Source organism: Clupea harengus, chromosome 10 (genome assembly GCF_900700415.2).
Source record: "Clupea harengus chromosome 10, Ch_v2.0.2, whole genome shotgun sequence".
Lineage (NCBI taxonomy): Eukaryota > Metazoa > Chordata > Actinopteri > Clupeiformes > Clupeidae > Clupea > Clupea harengus.
Genome location: NC_045161.1, coordinates 3,897,224 through 3,912,792, shown reverse-complemented (window position 1 = coordinate 3,912,792; position 15,569 = coordinate 3,897,224). Strand labels below are relative to the sequence as shown.

At 40.1% G+C, this 15,569-nt stretch overlaps 1 protein-coding gene across 5 annotated transcripts in view; it reads left to right on the top strand.

Moving 5' to 3' along the window:
• Positions 1 to 7,257, top strand: part of nlgn1 (neuroligin 1) — a 201,521-nt gene extending 194,264 nt beyond the window's left edge. For all 5 annotated transcript variants that reach the window (XM_031575037.2, XM_031575040.2, XM_031575038.2 and 2 more), the window contains one exon: positions 1,673 to 7,257. In XM_031575037.2, the coding sequence (XP_031430897.1) occupies positions 1,673 to 2,486 (814 nt within the window). In that variant the 3' untranslated portion in view covers positions 2,487 to 7,257. The remainder of the gene's footprint in view (positions 1 to 1,672) is intronic.
• The last annotated feature ends 8,312 nt before the right edge of the window (positions 7,258 to 15,569 follow it).

Sequence of the window (15,569 nt, the reverse complement as noted above, 5' to 3'; positions counted from 1 at the left end):
GTGTCCCCGGGTGCTTAACCTGCCTGAACCATTCCGTGGAAATTGATACTGCCTTTATATGGCTTTCAGGTAGTTTGTGTTCACAAGCCAATATCCTCCCTTTTAATTTAACATTAAGATGTCTTGAGTTTCCATGTTAAAGTATTAGTCTAAAACTAGAAAGCTACCTAACTGAAAAGCATGCAAAAAACCTTGCAAACACCACAGACAGCCCAGTTGGCACTGATAAACGCTGGCTAACATGCGAACTAGTGTCTTTTGGCGATATTGTTGCCGATATCATGCCATGAACACTTTTCTTACATTGCGCGAGGTGTTCCAACCCAAACCACAATGCTTAGCCTGGATGGCTGGTGAGAATCATCGATGTGTTTATCTGTCCTTCACCTGACCATATCCCATCAAAATGTATTTGAAGATGATAACAAAAGTAGTTGCTCATTAAAAATAAACCTCAAAAAGTGGTATATTTTTTGCATAGTGTTGCTTTAATTGCACCATTATGTTTAGTAAGGTGTTAAAAGTCCACTTATTCCAAGGTCCATATTAACTTTCACCTGTGCACGTCAGCTGGTGATGATGAGTGACGTTCTGTTAAAACGTCTGATGGGAAGTATTATGATTTTAAACCATGACAGGAAATCAATTTGTATAAGGTGGAAACATGACATCTCTTCACTCAGAGACAAGTTAATTAAGCAGTGTGAGTTGTCAGCAACCTGTAATATTAACTGACAGAATATTAAGAGTTTTACTACTATGCCTCAAGGCATGTGTTCTTTCCACTAATTATATTATTTTCTAGAAATGATGGAGGACAATTGTTTCTTTCTACTATAGTAAATATGCCCATTGGGGCAATCTTGGACAGTAATGACATGCATACACATACAGTATGTCAACTGCAAGTTCATACAGAGCACATGGGAGATTTATTCTCTCATTTTGATGGTGAAGGCCATTTAGAATGTGTTCAGTTTCTCTCCATATGCTATAAATAAATAAAATCAAGTACCGTAATTTCCGGACTAATGAGCGCACCTGAATATAAGCCTCACCCACTGAATTTAAAAAAAAAAAAAATTTTTTAACATAAATAAGCCGCACATGTCTATAAGCCACAGGTGCCTACCAGTACATTGAAACAAATTAACTTTACACAGGCTAAAATGAATATCAAAAGTAATACAATAGTGATGCATATTATTAGTTTTGCCAGTTACGATAAGTGCACTGTTGCTTTAAGAGAGCACAGTTGCAAGAGTCAATCAGAAGCTAGAACGTTAGATTGAAGACAGCGAGATAGAAGAAAGACGCTAGTTTGAAACCAGTGAGCTAAAGAACTTGAAAAGACTGGATTTGTATTGTTGTAAACTTTTTTTTAATTTTCTAAAGTGTTTTGAGAAATACTGAGAAATCGCGTGGAGCTAAGCATCCATGCGGCTGCATCCATGCTAGCATCCTAGCTCCACAAAGCCACCGTAAACACAAAGCCACCGTATACAGTCACAGGTATCATAATCCATAAATTAGCCGCGTCATTGTTTAAGCCGCGAGGTTCAAAGCGTGGGAAAAAAGTAGCGGCTTATAGTCCGGAAATTACGGTAAGCTTTTTTGCATGTAATATCGCAGCTGTTAGCTCATACAAGAAAACATTGTGTTTACTTTTCAGAGACCCCAACCAGCCCGTTCCCCAAGACACCAAGTTCATCCACACCAAACCCAACCGCTTTGAGGAAGTGGCCTGGTCACGGTACAACCAGAAGGATCAGCTGTACCTCCACATTGGCCTGAAGCCCCGTGTCAAGGAGCACTACCGCGCCAACAAGGTCAACCTGTGGCTGGAGCTGGTTCCCCACCTGCACAGTCTGAACGAGGTCACGCAGATTATCTCCACGACCACCAAGGTCCCGCCGCCGGAGGTCACTCCGCGATTGCCAAAGAAGATCCCCGTCAACACCAAGCGGCCGAACCCAACGCCCTTCCCCACCGAAAGCCAGGACAGCCAGCCCTTCCAGGTGGACGCGCGCGACTACTCCACGGAGCTGAGCGTCACCATCGCGGTCGGAGCGTCGCTGCTCTTCCTCAACATCCTGGCGTTCGCCGCGCTCTACTACAAGAAGGACAAGCGGCGGCACGACGTGCACCGGCGCTGCAGCCCGCAGCGCAACACGGCCAACGACCTGGCGCACACGCAGGAGGAGGAGATCATGTCGCTGCAGATGAAGCACACAGACTTGGATCACGAGTGCGACGCCATGCACCCGCACGAGGTGGTTCTGAGAACTGCCTGCCCGCCCGACTACACGCTAGCCATGCGACGGTCGCCCGACGACATACCGCTCATGACCCCAAACACCATCACCATGATCCCTAACACCATGCCGGGGCTCACTGCCCTTCACTCCTTCAATACCTTCTCAAGCGGACAGAACAACACGCTGCCTCATCCCCATCCACACTCACACTCCACAACCAGGGTATAGCCTGTGGGACACAGCAAGCTAAACACACACACACTCACACACACACACACTCACACACACACACACGACAGGCAACACACCGAGTGAAGAAAGTGCGCTGTGGAATATTTCCACTCCTGTGAATATGACTCATAGGAATTATAGGGAGTTTTCTGGGGCAGAGAGTACCATTTTATATTAAAAGGAGAGAAACTTTAAAGAGAAATGTCGTAAAATATTTCAGTTAAAAAATGGAAAACAAATAAAGATATTCATAATTTTTTTTTTTTTTTTTGAAAGTACCCAGTATTGTGACTATGCCAGACTCCTTTTCTGGCGAGAGATGCTATCCTCGGATTACAATTCAGCAATCCAAGGAAGAGGACAGAAGGAAGTGTGGGAGGCCCTTTGGAAATGAAAGAAAACATTGTTTTCCTGAGGCATCGCACTCTAGATTACACTCTCAAGAGAAGAGAGGAGATGCTGCTTACCCAATTCAGGCACGTGTGACCCTACAGGAAACAGAAAGGGGCGTTGTAAGATATGGAATAAGGACAATACAGGTGGGAAAAAGGGAAAGAGCTCTTCAGGAATATGCACAATGGAGACATTCATGGCAATGTCTTGGATACTTTTCATCAATTTATTTTTGGGGAACAGATTTATTGTATAGAACCTATTTACATATCTAGATATGTACACAAAGCACCAATGCTGTTTAAGCCCTCCTAGGGCAGCGATATTCAAAAATCTGCCAGCGGAACTTACGAGGGGAAGTCATATTCTTTCTGGCAGATGCAGCTTCATCACACAAGTGCTGTCTATACCAAGAACTGGCAGACAAAAGGGAACCTGGATATTTTTAGCACGATGCGCATGACAATTTATCTGCTTGGTGGCTGTTCTGCTGATTAAGTCATAATTAAAAAAATAATAATTTTCATTCCCATTGGATTTGTTTTGAAGAAATACTGTTCTAATTGGCTCACAAACCCACAGAATTCTGACACAGGAAATCAACTGGGGTCAGGATTGTTTAGGGGCGGGAACTGGGAGGGGGGACTTGCTAAATAGAGTGCATACACCATAGCTTGAGTGAACATGGTTATAAGGACTAGTTTTGTACATTGTGTGTTGGTAAAACTTTTTAATGGTGGTGAATCACTTGCTGTTTGAGCTCCCAAAGGATGGGATTTTCATTGTACTCTTTTTGTTCCACACATTGTTCTTTAAAAACATATCATTATTTCATTTTTCATCTCTTGCTAATAGTCAAAAACCACTTTACCTTAGATAAGTAATTACCTGCACTTTTGTTTTTTTTTTTTTGTTTTTTTTTACTGTTATTGATATTTCTGTTTAGCAAACCATGGATGCCCAGGACCATAAAAGAATGAGTGTTTGGCAGGGAATGGTATATGTTCTGTTCTTGTGAGTTTGATTTGCTGTATGGATTTATTTTTGTTACTTTTCCTTGTTATTCCTTCACAGAGTACATTCCATAGTGACATTTCAAGTTGAATGCTCATCAATGTGTAATTGAAGTGAGGCTGGGGCTCTGTGGCCGCTGTGAATTAGGTGGTCCTCTCCTCATCTCATCGCATCGTGCCTGAAACAGAGCAGGTGAAGAGGCTGGGGGCCCCGGAGCCTCCCCATGCTTGTAGCCTTCTCCTAATGATCAGTGCGGCAGATCTGTAGCCTTTGCTTCAATGCTAAAGTTAAGATGTGGAAAAACACACTTCAAAGGATGGCCTCTTCTCAAAGTAAATGCCATTTGCCACTGTTTGTTCAGAGTTTTTTTTTTTGCTTTTGTCCAGATGACCCCATAGATGTACTGTGTGTGAGATTTCACATTGGGCCTCAGTGTGGTCTGTCATGTCATTTACGCCCAAAGGCATGTTGCTCCGCAAACCCACAACTAACTACTGATGAATTTGACCGTTAGCTCCACTCAGTAGCTCCCAGAAGCCAGTATAGGATATTTCTGTCAGCTTCAGTTGCATGGAAATCAGAAGAATTTAGACCAGACGGCATCTACTGTTCCATTATATTGGCTCTACAAATACTTTTTTATTTCCATAATGCTCTTAGTTGTTTGAACTCTACCTGGTAAAATTACAGATTATCATCACAGAGAGATCCTTGTTATGTCTTATTTGTGCAGTCATTTTCCTCACAGAAAGTGCTTACTTTACAGTGTATACGGAAGGCTTTCAAACCCTTTCAAATTTTCCACATTTTGTTACACTTAAGAGTCATGTTTTGCTCATTAATCTACACACAATACTACACAAGCACAAAGCAAAAACTGTTTTTTGGAGTGTTTTGTAAATGTATTAAAAAACAAAAAGACTGAACTATCCCATTCATATTAGAATTCAGACCCTTTAATTAATACTTGGTTAAAGCATTTTTGGCAGCAATGAAAGCCTCAAGACTTCTTGGGAATAATCCTACAAGCTTGGCACACCTGTCTTTTTGAAGTTTCTCCCATTCTTCTTGGCAGAATCATTCAAGCTCAACCAAGTTGGATTGGGAGTGTCATTTTCAGGTCTCTCCAGAGATGCTTCATTGGGTTCAGGTCCGGACGCTGGCTGGGCCACTCCAGGACTTTCACAGTTCTACCAAAGTCACTCATGTGTTTCCTTGGCAGTATGCTTTGGGTCGTTGTCTTGTTGAAATGTCAGCCTTCACTATTCAGCCTGAGATCCTGAGCCCTCTAGAAAAGGTTTCCACTCAGGATTGCTCTAGACTTTTCTGCATCCATCTTTCCCTCTATCCTCACTAGTCTCCCAGTCCCTGTCGCAGAAAAGCCTCCGCACAGCATGATGCTGCCACCGCTGTGTTCGACAGTAGGGACGGTACTAATGAGGTGACGCTCGGTGCCTGGTTTCCTCCACACACGCTGTTGGGAATTGTGGCCAGAGTGTTCCATCTTCGTTTTATCAGACCAGAGGATTTAGCTTCTCATGGTCTGAAAGTCGTTCAGGTGCTTTTTGGCAAACTCCCAGCGGGATGTCGTGCCTTTTAATGAGGAATGGCTTCTGTCCAGGCCACTCTACCACAAAAAGCCTGATTGGTAGAGTGTTTCGCACTGATGGTTGTCACTCTGTAAGGTTCTCCCATCTCCATAAAGGAACTCTGGATCTTATTCTAAGCGACCATTTTGTTCTGAGTTACCCATCTGACCAATGCCCTTAGTCCCCAGTTACTCAGCTTGACTGGATGGTCAGATCTATGAAGATGTTTGGTTCTCTTCCATTCGAGAATGATGGAGGCTACAACAGTGCTCCTGGGCACTTTCAGTGCTTCAGAAATGTCTGTCTCGTAGGTCTGTGGACAATTCTTGCAACCTTGTGGCTTGGTTTCCACTCTGGCATACCCGATCTACTGTGAGGACTTATAGAGGCAGGTGCCTTCTCTAATTATGTCCAATGAAGTTAATTAGGCCCATGTGGACTCCAGTAAAGTTCTAGAAGCATTTCATGAACCATTGCTAGAAGTAGGATACACCAGAGCTCAATGGCATAACAGAGGGTCTGAATACTTGTGAAATTGGGATAATTCAGTCTTTTATTTTGAATTAACAAAATACAACAAAAACATGATTTTGCTTTGTTGTCGTGGAGTATTGAGTGTACATTAATGAGGGAACAAATTAATTATCTCCATATTAAGATGAGTGAAACATAACAAAATGTGGAAAACTTTCCGTATGGACTGTCAATTTTTTTCATGAAATCATCAGTCAAATCCCCATCCCCATATGTGGCATCTACCCTCAATGTTGTCAGTGTACTGGAAGTACGCAAGTCTAATGACAGTATATTGATCAAGGTGGCAACACAGTTCAGTGCCAACATTAAATGAAATATGATGTAACCGGAAAAACAAATCCCCAATCAAGTAGCTCATTTGTGGCTCTGCGGTTAAAAGATGGGCGGGAGGCGGAGGAACCGAGGACAGAAGGGAAGAATTATGCAGCTTCTCCTGCAGCACCAGGTGACCTGTGACATCCTGCAGGTCCCAAACAAGATGTTCCTGAGCTGAACAAGCCCTCCTCTGATCCCCTACCCCTCCGCTCCGCTCCGTCACATCGCAGGAGGATTCTAAACAGTCCAAGATGAGTGCAGCTGCACTCTCAGCCTGCCTGCGTCCTAAAATTACTCTTTCATACTTAGAGCTTAGCCCCCCAACACACACACACAAACACACACTGCCCCTGTCTCTCTGTAACACATACTCCCCCACACACACAGACACACGAAAAAAACCACGCGGTCTCATTGCGGCCTCCAAAACCTAATCAGTGCAGATATGAATATGCAGAGTCCCTGTTCTATGGTCCCCTCAGTCTAAACGAGACTCGCTTTGAACCATGTTAAAATTTAATGAGCCATTCACAGAGATGGGTGGTGGCGGTTGCTGAGGATTCATCTATCCATTTGCATGTAAGGCTGAGGTGATGGTTGGGCCAAGCTGCGACTTGAGCAACTCCGAGCCTCATCCCTCCCTGACAGGCAGGTACGGTAGGGATAAGATATTGAATGAATGAATGAATGTAATGCAACGAGTGCCATTTTTCTAAGACACCAAACAGCCATCTCTCTGTTTGTTTTCTACTCTTATGACCTTCATATGCTAATCGTTCTGTCTAAAAAAAAAAATGTTGTGTGAAATGGGCACCGTGTCAGAGGCAGTTGTAATATAGATTATTTGTCATTTGTCTTTTTTTCTGGTTAAATAGTGATTACTCTTCTGGAGCACAATAAATGATTTTATTAAGCTGAAATAATAACACTGTAGCTCTTTTTATTGTCCCTCTCTTGATTGAATAGACATGTAATCTGATTATGGGGATGGCGCTCAAAGCTAACATCACTTTTGTCAATTGAGTTCGCCCACATGTTGGACGGATTTAGTTATTGCTCCGTCTCCCAGACATCGTGCTGCCACTGGGGGAACTTCCAACAGACTTTTGGAAATGAAGTATGTGGACTCAATGGACTCAATCCAACACATCTATTGAAAACTTTAAACTAGTAAGGGTTGGGTATCATTTAAAGTTTAAAGTGGTACATTGGTGGTAAATTCTAAGATGTGAAATTTATCTTGTGTCATTTTAAAACTCATCCAAGCCATACAGCAAAACTCCTTGGGGATGGATCTACCTTTGTGTATGTATGTCCACCAATACCGGTTTAAACGTGTTAACTGACACTGAAAAGGCAAAGTTGTATTGCTCTTATTATTTGGATTTGTTTTCATCCCATCTTGGTTTAAAAACTATATGTTGTTTTACGATCATTGTGGGTGAAACGGGTGGTTCTGATTACTGGAGGTATATACACACTGTATATTGTACAAGGAAAAGTGGTTCTGATTACTGTAGGTATATACACACTGTATATTGTACTAGGAAAAGTGGAATCAATCTCAACTCTGACCTTTTGGAAGGTGGGAAACGATGAGGCAGGAAAGTGTGGTTGTCTGAAATCCCATCAGACAAATGTATATAACCTCTGAGGCTTGTGTTCACCACATCTGTGAAATGGGACACAACCCAGTTGCATTAGAAGGCAAGACACATCTAATAAGTTTCATATTGTGTGAAATGTAAGAATCAGAACATTGTCAGCATTCAGGTGAAATACTGTATGTGCCCTGTCGTTGAAAGTGTGTGTCTACATTAATGATTTAGAGAAACACTCTGTGAATGTGTCCACTGGTTTATTTCTTACTATTTTGTCAGTGTTTTTCTGCAAATAATTTTCCGCAAAAATGTATTGAGGCCATTTGAGTTTTGATCCAAACGACTGGAACCAATCTTGTCTGTGAGCAACACCATAATACAACTGTCCAGGTACCCTTCTCATTAAATAGTGTAGCGAACTGAATTAGAGAAAACAACAGTTTAGCAGTTTTGCAATGCTTCATTGCATCTAAAAAATACACCTTCAATCTCTCTCTCTGAACGCCATTCGCACTGTTAAACTAATGTGAACATTTTTGTGATACGGCAGTTATACCTCACCCCTTTTTCTTTAGATTTTTTTTCTCAACATCTTCAGGGTTTATGTTTCCATGTAATAGAGGAGATGGCATTTTCAAAATTGGTTAAAAAAAATGTAATTAAAAAAACTTAAGCTGTTAACTTCAGGAGTTTAAACTCATTGAGCAATTAAAAAACAAATCACTATTAAGACCTGACATTTAGAAGCTGGCATGGGGATTTGACGCTGGGACAAAGGGCAGGGAGGAAAACATGCAGTTGTTTACCGTACACATTTCTTTCCAAGGACACAGACACTTCTGTAGAAAAGAGAGTAACTATCATGCTTGATAATGTCTTGCCATTTCCCATTATGGTGCTTTTGGAACATCAAACACTTTTGGCCTGTGATAACCATGCTTTCATTTGCCAGCACTGTTTGATCTCCCTGCTTATCCCTGGGCCATTTTTGCAAGGATTTTACAGCCTGAGATAATTGCTATGTATTTAAGCAATGTTTTATAAATAGAAATGTTGGATAACTTTGTTCCACCTAGCGCAGTGTCATATTATGTGAATCTGACTAAACATCCTGTCAGAGGTGCAATGCTTTGAAGCCGGTGAAAAAAAAAAAAAAAATGAAAAGCTGACCTACACCATATCTTGTATGTTTTCATGTTTAAAGACTTTAAAGATTTTAGCATCACATTGAAATATCAACTGATAACACTAATATTTTCAGACAAAACTGTACAAAACAATATTGTCTTCACTGTAGAATTGCACACCCCCTGGTGAGCCTCTTTGACTAGCTATGGCTTTTTTAAAAGGGTCATATTCGTTATTTGTGAATTCTCCTCTATACCCACGGTATAAAAGCAGATTCTACAGGACATTTCCTTTGTAAATGTAAGGCCTCTGTCCGCCTTCTAGTGACTCTTTGTTGCGTTGGACTCCATGACATCCATGGCTTCCTTGAGCATTTTAGCATCTTTAATAAATTCTATTTTATTTTTAACTCGTTCGGACTGCTGTGCTCCTGTGTTCTGACCAAGGATTTTTCTTTCCTAGTTTTCTTTCCTCGGTGACATGGATGTGATATAAAAACAAGTAAACATCCAAGGATATCATTATTTTTTCCAACATAGGCCCACAGGTTAACCTGTCCCCTTGGACCCCCACCTTCTAAATGTATATGATTATTTATGTATATTTCTGGGGAGGTGAATGCTAGTGTTCTGCATTGCCTGGGGGTTCTTCACCCCAGCAGCCAGACTGGAGGTCTGCTGCCTTTGCTTCATCACTGTGCTCTGATTCACATTCACATTGATGGAGGCCATGCCAGGCCATGTGGAATCTTCCGCACGGATGGATAATTTATCACAACTTGCTCAAATTCTCCCTCGCGTGAGGACACCAGGCTTAATGTTTTAGAAACGCTCCAAAATACTTTCCCATTTTCCTCATTGGCTTGGAGGATTTACTCTCCTGTGCATGTGAGCTGTTGTATAAAAGGGCAAATCCTTGATGGACAGAGAAACCAGCTCACAGATGGTAATGAGTTTAAAATGCACTCCGATTTTACAGCGTTATTGGTAGTGGAGTACTCCAGAATATGCGCATAGGGGTTAGTTATTCAGAAAGGGATCATCTTCTGTTTTTGTCCAAGTACACTTCATTTGTAAAGAGGCTTGAATTTACCTGTGACTGCATGTACAGTTCAGTAGTGAGCTTGGGTCTTTCCACTCCATAGAGAGAGATTGAAGCATCTTTACAAGCTGATGGACCCATAGGCCCCTTTGCTTTAGTGTGGTCCAATCAGTGATTAGGGGAATGAAGCAATATACACCATAAAATGAGGTGAAAATTTGAGAGACTGGTGATGACAAATTAAACAAAATAAAATGTAATTTGGTGGAAAATTAAGAGTGGTAGATTGTAATCTACTTCTACTATAACTTTCTCTCTCAACAGCATCATCTAGCTCTCTGACAACTAACACTCTTATATTCATTGTGTTAGCTTCCTGAAATACTAAAACAAACCAGATTGCAACATGCCAGGTAAGTAAGTTGTCGTTCACATGAGTATGATATCTCCATAATGGACATTGGGTTCAAATGCTAAACCATACTAATGCTAAACAAAATCTCGGACATCATTGACTTCATTTGGGATTTTGACCGTGTACTTCTTGTCTTCTTGATTCTCTTATTTTCCCTGTTGTTTTTAACATGCCCATTATCAATAACATTACTTTCACGAGGTTATGAGCTGAATTGGATTTGACCAAGTCCTTCACAAACATGTTCCGGTGAACAACGCTGGTTATAGGTCTTAGTATAGCCTCATGCTTCTGCCAATAAACAAGGCTTCCTATGGCTTTCCAAGTTTGTGATACGTCTATAAATGCTATGAGTAAATTTGTTAGCAAACCACAAGATTTGTTTTGACCTTAATTACCTATTTTGAACACAGACAACACTGTGTTTATTGATAAGTCGCCAAAGGAAGAGGGCTGTGCTCCAAATGATACGACAGAGAGCGAATCTGGTCAGGCCAATGTTCCGGCCTGGAGAACATTGGAAAGCTCATAGTTTTCCATCAAAATAGATAACATGGAATCTTCGGAGCCTCGATGGTAAATGTGATCTGAGAATGTGACAATTAATCACTGGAAATCAGGTATCCTGAATCGAGAATTACTTCTGAGCTAAGCATATCTGCATATTTTCAGAGGTTTTTTTAAGGAAGCATATTGTCTCATTGTAGCACAGCAATGGTGTGTAGAAATGATGATAAGGGAAAACAAGGGAATTACAACATCCACTTTTACATAATACTTTTTATATAAGAATTATTGATTTAGCCAAGAAAAATGCACATATGAAACAAAATGCAAATATGCCAGATTTACCCACTATGCTAATTTTCATGTGTTGTCATCTGAGATGAATTGTAACGCCACATATAATTGTATTTCATAAAATTACACATAAAACACCCAGTAAGCTCCTTTGGTATAGATTAAGTATGTTAAAGCCGATAATAGCTCATACTTATGCATGACTGCAAACGCAAGTCTACAGCTAAGACATCCTATAGAAGTAGGTTTACTAAACAAACAAACAAACAAAAAGCTTCTGATGCCAATGTTTTTGCGTGTTTACAAAATGATATTAACTTCTAACATAAAACGTTGGAATGGGAGATTTACAGATTTTTTTTCTTTCAACTCATCAGATATGATAGACAGGTAAAGTGAGTACAGATTAAAAACGCTGATCCTACTAGCTTTTAAAATGTCATAACAGTGATTGCATTGTCCAGCCGACTGATTGAAATGTGATACATTAATCCACAAACATCAGTATTTCAGGGGAATAAGACACATGTACATTTGTAATCCTCCAGCGAGTCTCTGTACATGTGTGTCACTGTTAACACTGTAAGTCCACTGATCTGATCCCATCTCAGTAGGATTTCACCTGAGTGGGTATCGGGCAATACTAAGATGAAAAAAGAAATTGTGCATCAAATGTTGAAAATAAAACAGTGAGTTCATGCAAATGATTCCCCTGGGATAGGACTGTCTCAAATATATCAAGGCGTAATCTATCTTAGAATTGGTTGAGAATGATCGTTTGTAAAGAGACTAGAGACAGAGAGATTAGTAAGAGGTGTTGGTCTTCCTGGGAATATTCTGTGGTATTAACCAAGATGGTTTCATCCACGTTGCATTTAGAATAATAGTACCATTAGTATTTGTGTTTTGTCTGGATGCTGAAATCTTGAGGTGGAATGTAAGTGGCGGGCATAGGAGGAATACACTACGCCAATAGGGAATACTACACTCCGTCATGGCTTCCACCAGCCGTAATAAAACTCCTCTGATTTTAGAGCACATAGCTAAAGTAATTTCATAACCTCTGTGACATGCCATCCACCATCCACTAGCTTTTTATCCCAGCTTTCACACGAACTTTGAAAGTCAGAGTTCACGTTACTTGAGATTCACAGCCATTGATCCAGCCAAGGTCCTATTGTGTTGTTCAGGCCAAGGCTTCTGATTTTTTTAACAAACCCCAGGACACAGATGTTGTAGTCCCGCCAAAATACTGTGTGCACGCTGGTATACTCACTCAAATGGAGCAGCCTTTGACGTATGTTACAGGAAACAGGAAAGAGTCATTGTGCTCCTTAATTTAAAGATATATGTCATAAAGCATTATAAAAACATTCATAAAGGGTTGTAAAGTATGCATAATGCTCCTTAATTTAAAGATATATGTCATAAAGCATTATAAAAACATACATAAAGGGTTGTAAAGTATGCATAATGCTCCTTAATTTAAAGATATATGCCATAAAGCATTATAAAAACATACATAAAGGGTTGTAAAGTATTCATAATGCATCATAATGATTGATACATAGTAATGACTGCAGTAAGTATTTCAATGTCATGTTATAAGCACTTACAGCTTGAAGTATTAGAATGCCTAATAAAGCTTCTTTTACCTCTTGATAACGGCACTGATGACATCTTTCCACTGCTCTTAATGTACCCATGGGTGCCCCATACAAGCTTTCATAATGATAGTGTTACAGGGCTTATACTACAACATCAGAATGCTTTATGAGTGTAGTCATGTCTTATTAATAGTTATTCAGACTTACTGTATGTAAATCCTTATGATGCATTATGAATACTTTACAAATATCTATATAGGTGTTTATAATGCTTTATGAATACTGGGTTTCAGTAAAGTGTCACCGACATTTCTACCATCACAAAGCCATTTTTCTTTGTCAGCGATAGACGCACAGTTAAAGAGAGCATTCATTCTTACAAGACTATCTCTCACATTCAGGTACGCCATGTCACGTGTGTCTTTTTATTATTCCAGCCAATGCATCTCTGCACTCCGATGTCCCATCAATGTCTCCCCCTTGCCCTGACACCTCGTGCTAAGCGAATCAGTGTCTCTCCAAAAGCAGTGCAGCCTTACCTTAGCGCTGTGTGGGAAATTATGATTTGCAGCACAGCACAACGCAATCATAATTTTGTGCAATCAATCTCTCTCCATCCACCTTAATCAACAGCTCTCAATGAGACCTTGCTCTCAAGTCCACCCAGGCACATAAATTCCACTTCCACCCATGCCCTAAATGCCAAACCAGCAGGAACAGTAGCAGTGACCTCCTCAGCACCCGTAAAAGATCCAATGTCATAGACCCTTTCCCTCTGTTCGGCGGAAATGAGTTTGGTTGCAGTAATTTCTGAAAAGTTGACAAGTTTATTGTGATGTGATCTGCGAGGCTGGAGAGATGAAATGACACAAGGCAGTAAAGTGTTGATCTGATGACACTTTTCTTCTCTTGTTAAGGGCCTGCTTGCACCAGAATAGTATGCCACCTTTTGGGGGTTTTACATGGCTGGGTGTAGGGCTTTCAATAACCCTCTCATCCATTTTTTAACTCAAAGGTAACGCAGTGGCTGACTTGTCAGATGTATAGACTTAAAAGTGTCTCAACGATATTTATTATAGTTATTTCTTAACTAACCTTTCATTCTATTGAGATAATGTGAGTATTTGTGGCATTCTGAAAACTGCTGCAAACAAAGAAATGAGCCGCACACAACAAATGCAAACATTATATTATTTTAATTGCAGGGAAGAGAGTGTTTTTCAAATGATCTGTTTATGTATTCAAATGTGAAAGCGTTCACACAGCACAGGCAATAGTCATTTATTACTGTGTCCAGAGGGATTTGTTCACTTTCTCCACACTTGTGGATTACTGACAAGATGCAAACAATCTGTCAAAATAACTGAGAGGATTTGAATTTAGTATAATATATATTTCATCAGATGTGGAGTTTATAAAAGGCTATGAAACCATCACAAATAAAGAGAATTGCATGGTATTCACATAATACAGTATAGCATAGCAAGTCATGCCTAAACAAAGGCTACATGGACTTAGAGGAAAGCTGAACCGCTATTGAGGGATGGTGATTACCCTACATGAGAATATAATAGAAGTCTATGGTGTTTGTATGAGGCTGGCAGCAACACTCAACTGAATGTACTTTGTCTTAAAAAGGGTTTTGAGGTAATGGGCCGGCACAGGCCTCTGATGGAAATATTTTAGAATAATAGCTTTTAAGGGAAAGATTTACCAAGTGCCAAAATGGATGTTGAATGTGTTTTCTTTCATTGTAAATGCTTTCTTATATTGTCAAGGGTATAAAATACCTGACAAAAACGACAACTGATAAATATTGTGAGGCAGACATCAAATTTAACATCCAATGGTTAAATGACAGTGTTATGCTTGTGTTGGGTTTATATTTTTGAAACAAAGTCAAATATTAAATTCCCTGGGGTAACAAATAAAGAGGCACAAGTAGCCTGTGCCAACAACATATGTATAACATTAGGATTGCATGTTTATTTTAACAGAATATTTAACAGTCAAGCTAAAAATTCAGTCCTAATGGTCACGATTAAGATTACTTTTCTGTCACCCTGGCTATTCAAATGATAATTCAGCTTCAGGGCTTTTTAATGCATATTGTCATGAATGGGCAAAATCTTATGAAAGCAAACTGTATTTTTTTTAAGGATAGTCTAATTACCTTTGGCAGTCTAGCCTTCACTTCACTCTGTGAGTAATGTATGGGCAATCCAGAAAGAACAGAGAAACTCTGAGATTGTACCTTGTGGCTACATCAAGGAGCCAATCATCATTTTCAACACGAACCAATGGATATGCTGATGCAGAGAAGTTTTTTTCTTTCTTTTTCTCCACCTACATCTTTCCCTCTACTACATGCCAACATTTCTTGGTCCATTCATTCTATCAACTAATTGCTCTCATAATCACAATTAATCTCTAATTATAGGTGATGGAGATAATTTCCAAACACTGTTAATGACTTAAGAATATAATAATCAAGTGCCTTGTATTATTAATTACCTTATATGAATCATGTACTGATGTAAGCAGGAACATGGCTTTTCTGTGTTTCTGCGTGTGTGTAACTTAGAATATTAGGTGCCACTTAGTCTGCACATGTACAAGAGCATGTTTAGACCAGAAGT